Raw genomic sequence first — 2,745 nt, forward strand, 5'->3', positions numbered from 1 at the left:
AGAACTATAGGGCTGCACGACAGTTCAGGAATGACACTCCTTCAACCATGAGAACGCCCTTCCACTCAGTTCTCTTCACTTCTCAGTACTTCCCACTCTGGTCAGGGTTGAGATGTAGGGAAGAATAAAACTCACAGGAGCAGAAAATCCTCAGAACTGGATATTGTTGGGGCATGGAACTCCAAGAAAGGAGTTTCCTAATGCTGTACCAGGGTCAAAATGAATGTGAAGATATGAGAGTCATCTTCATGGCCATCGTAGAGAGTTTGGACACACGTCTTGATCCTGCTGTGCACACCTCCCTGTCCTCTCCTTTGTCCTGCCCAGTACTTAGTGCTGTCCTCTGGGCTCCCAGGGCCCAACTGTGAGGCCCATCTATGGTTGCTCCTCCAGCATATACCCAACCTTCACTTACTCTCCTTCCAACTCAATGCTTACCTATCCTATGTGGAGCAGAGAAGCTAAATGACTTTAGTTAAGGAGTGAATGTCCCATTCATGCTGTCACCACCACATAGCTACCTTCACTGATACCTCCCATCTGGGCATGAGGGCATTTGAGTTTGCAACTCCTGCATTAAACCTGTCTTAGGTGTCTCCATGATGCTATTTCTGACCTCTCCCTGACATCAACAATGCAATAAAACCCTTCTTGTATCCACATCATACATGACCATTTTTGCAAACTAACTTCACATTATTCCTAAGTTTGCACGTGTCATAGGTCAGGTTTCCTGAAAACAGACTGAGAAAGGTGTGCATGCATGAGGTTTATTGAAGAGTGCTGTCAAGGTTGAAACCTATGGTGGAGGAAGGGAATTAAGAAAGCAAAATTAGACACAAATTGCTTATGATGCCTCAGATGACCCTGCAAGGAGGTCTAGAGCTTGAATGGCCCTGCAAAGAAACTGAGACCAGTCAGTCAGAACTTTATACCATCCATTGACCAGTCATGGGATTTAGGCATCCCCTCAAGGCAAAGCATGACCTTAGGCAAGGTGCATCTCCTCAGTTGTGGACAATTCCAGGAGAAGGACACAGTTGAGACCTGTCACCTGCCAACTCTCCCAGCAACTGTGGAGTAAAGACTCTGTGTCTTTTATTTTTTGTAACCCCATAAGCCCTGCCTTCCTTCCACATTGCCCACACTCAGCATGGACATGATGGATTGAATTGACATGCTAATCTGATGAACTCTGGTCAGGGAATGACTTTTATTTTTAGCAGGGCACACTTATTTCTCCTCCAGTTGAACCACAATGGACTAATCCAGGTTCCCCAGCCCAAGCCCACATCTGCAGGTGCCCATGTCAACCTACCCCTGTCCTCCACCACAAGAACATCTCCCCAGGAGTTTCCTGAGAGCCCCAGCTACTTCCTTGTTCCTCAGGCTGTAGATAAGAGGGTTGAGCAGAGGGGTGATCATGGTATAGAAGGCAGAGACCACCTTGTCCTGCTTGGAGGAGTGGTAGGTCTGGGGCCTCATGTAGGTGATCATGGCAGCCCCATAGAAAAGGGAGACCACTGCCATGTGGGAGGAGCAGGTAGCAAAGGCTTTCTGCCGACCTTCGGCAGAGCGCATGCGGAGCACCACCACCAGAATCCACAGGTAGGAGGCAGAGATGACAGAGAAGGGTAGGAGCAGCATGAGGACACAGCAGACATAGATCATGGTCTCATAGACGGAGGTGTCAGCACAGGCCAGTTTGAGCACGGCGGGGACCTCACAGAAAAAGTGGTCAATCTCCTGGGAGCCACAGTAGGGGAAGCGCAGGGTGAAGACAGCCTGGATCAGCCCGTCTATCAGGCCAAAGAGCCAGGACCCTCCCACCATGAGCCAACACATGCGGCGGCTCATGACCACTGAGTACCTCAATGGGTTGCTGATGACCACGTAGCGGTCATAGGCCATGAAGGCCAGCAGGAAGCACTCATCCCCCAGGAGGGTGAGAAAGAAGAGGATCTGGAGCCCACAGCCTGTGAAGGAGATGGAGCCCTGGCCCAGGAGGAAGTCAGCAGCCATCCGTGGCACAATGGTGGAGATGAGCATAAGGTCCATGAGTGACAGCCAGCTGAGGAAGAAGTACATGGGGCTGTGCAGGCGGGAGTCTGTATTGATGAGGAGGATCATGAGCCCATTGCCAGAGAGGGCCACCAGAAACATGACCATGACGATGGAGAAGAGGAAGAGATGCAGTGGCGTGTGGGTGAAGAGGCCCAAGAGGACAAAGTGGGAGATGAGAGTCTGGTTTTCCATCCAGGCCATTGTTCCTGCAGAGGGAAGTTCCAGGGGATGGTTGGGGTCTGGAAACAGGAGGGTTATGTTTAGTGCCAAAATAATGAGGACATCACAACTTTGCCCAATGTGTTGTTGACTTTTAATGTTAGTTGGTTCAGGGTAATAGACCTGGGCTCTTTTAAAAAAACAAAGATGCAAACTCTTGGTGTTGTTTTAACTTCTAAGACTTTCTGAATATAGTTAAAAAGCAAATTTTAAGTTATTTATTGCTAAAGTGGGTACTGCTTCTCCCTCTGCTGGGAATTGTTCTCAAGCTCTCATATTTGCTTCTCCTACAAAGCTTCAGGCCAGCCTCACCCAAGGATTGGCTGTTTCAGGAAAAAGTACTAAAGCAGCAAAGACATTTACCAACTGAGTGAACTAAATACTTATATAACATTTTGGAACCTCAGTTTTCTTATCTTAAATAAGAATAACAATACCATCTTATAGAGTGACATGAAATTG

General features: G+C 48.2%; 1 protein-coding gene across 1 annotated transcript; it reads right to left on the minus strand.

Moving 5' to 3' along the window:
* Positions 1 to 1,314: 1,314 nt before the first annotated feature.
* On the minus strand, positions 1,315 to 2,265 carry LOC109378216 (olfactory receptor 56-like). Its single transcript, XM_019634676.1, has one exon. The coding sequence runs from the start codon at positions 2,263 to 2,265 to the stop codon at positions 1,315 to 1,317; it is 951 nt and encodes a 316-aa protein (XP_019490221.1).
* Between the last annotated feature and the right edge of the window lie 480 nt (positions 2,266 to 2,745).

Source organism: Hipposideros armiger, unplaced genomic scaffold (assembly GCF_001890085.2).
Source record: "Hipposideros armiger isolate ML-2016 unplaced genomic scaffold, ASM189008v1 scaffold_1807, whole genome shotgun sequence".
In the NCBI taxonomy this organism is placed as follows: domain Eukaryota; kingdom Metazoa; phylum Chordata; class Mammalia; order Chiroptera; family Hipposideridae; genus Hipposideros; species Hipposideros armiger.

What these genes read in the sequence shown, in the direction of transcription:
- LOC109378216 (XM_019634676.1), bottom strand. Translation starts at nt 2,265, where the DNA reads ATGGCCTGGATGGAAAACCAGACTCTCATCTCCCACTTTGTCCTCTTG.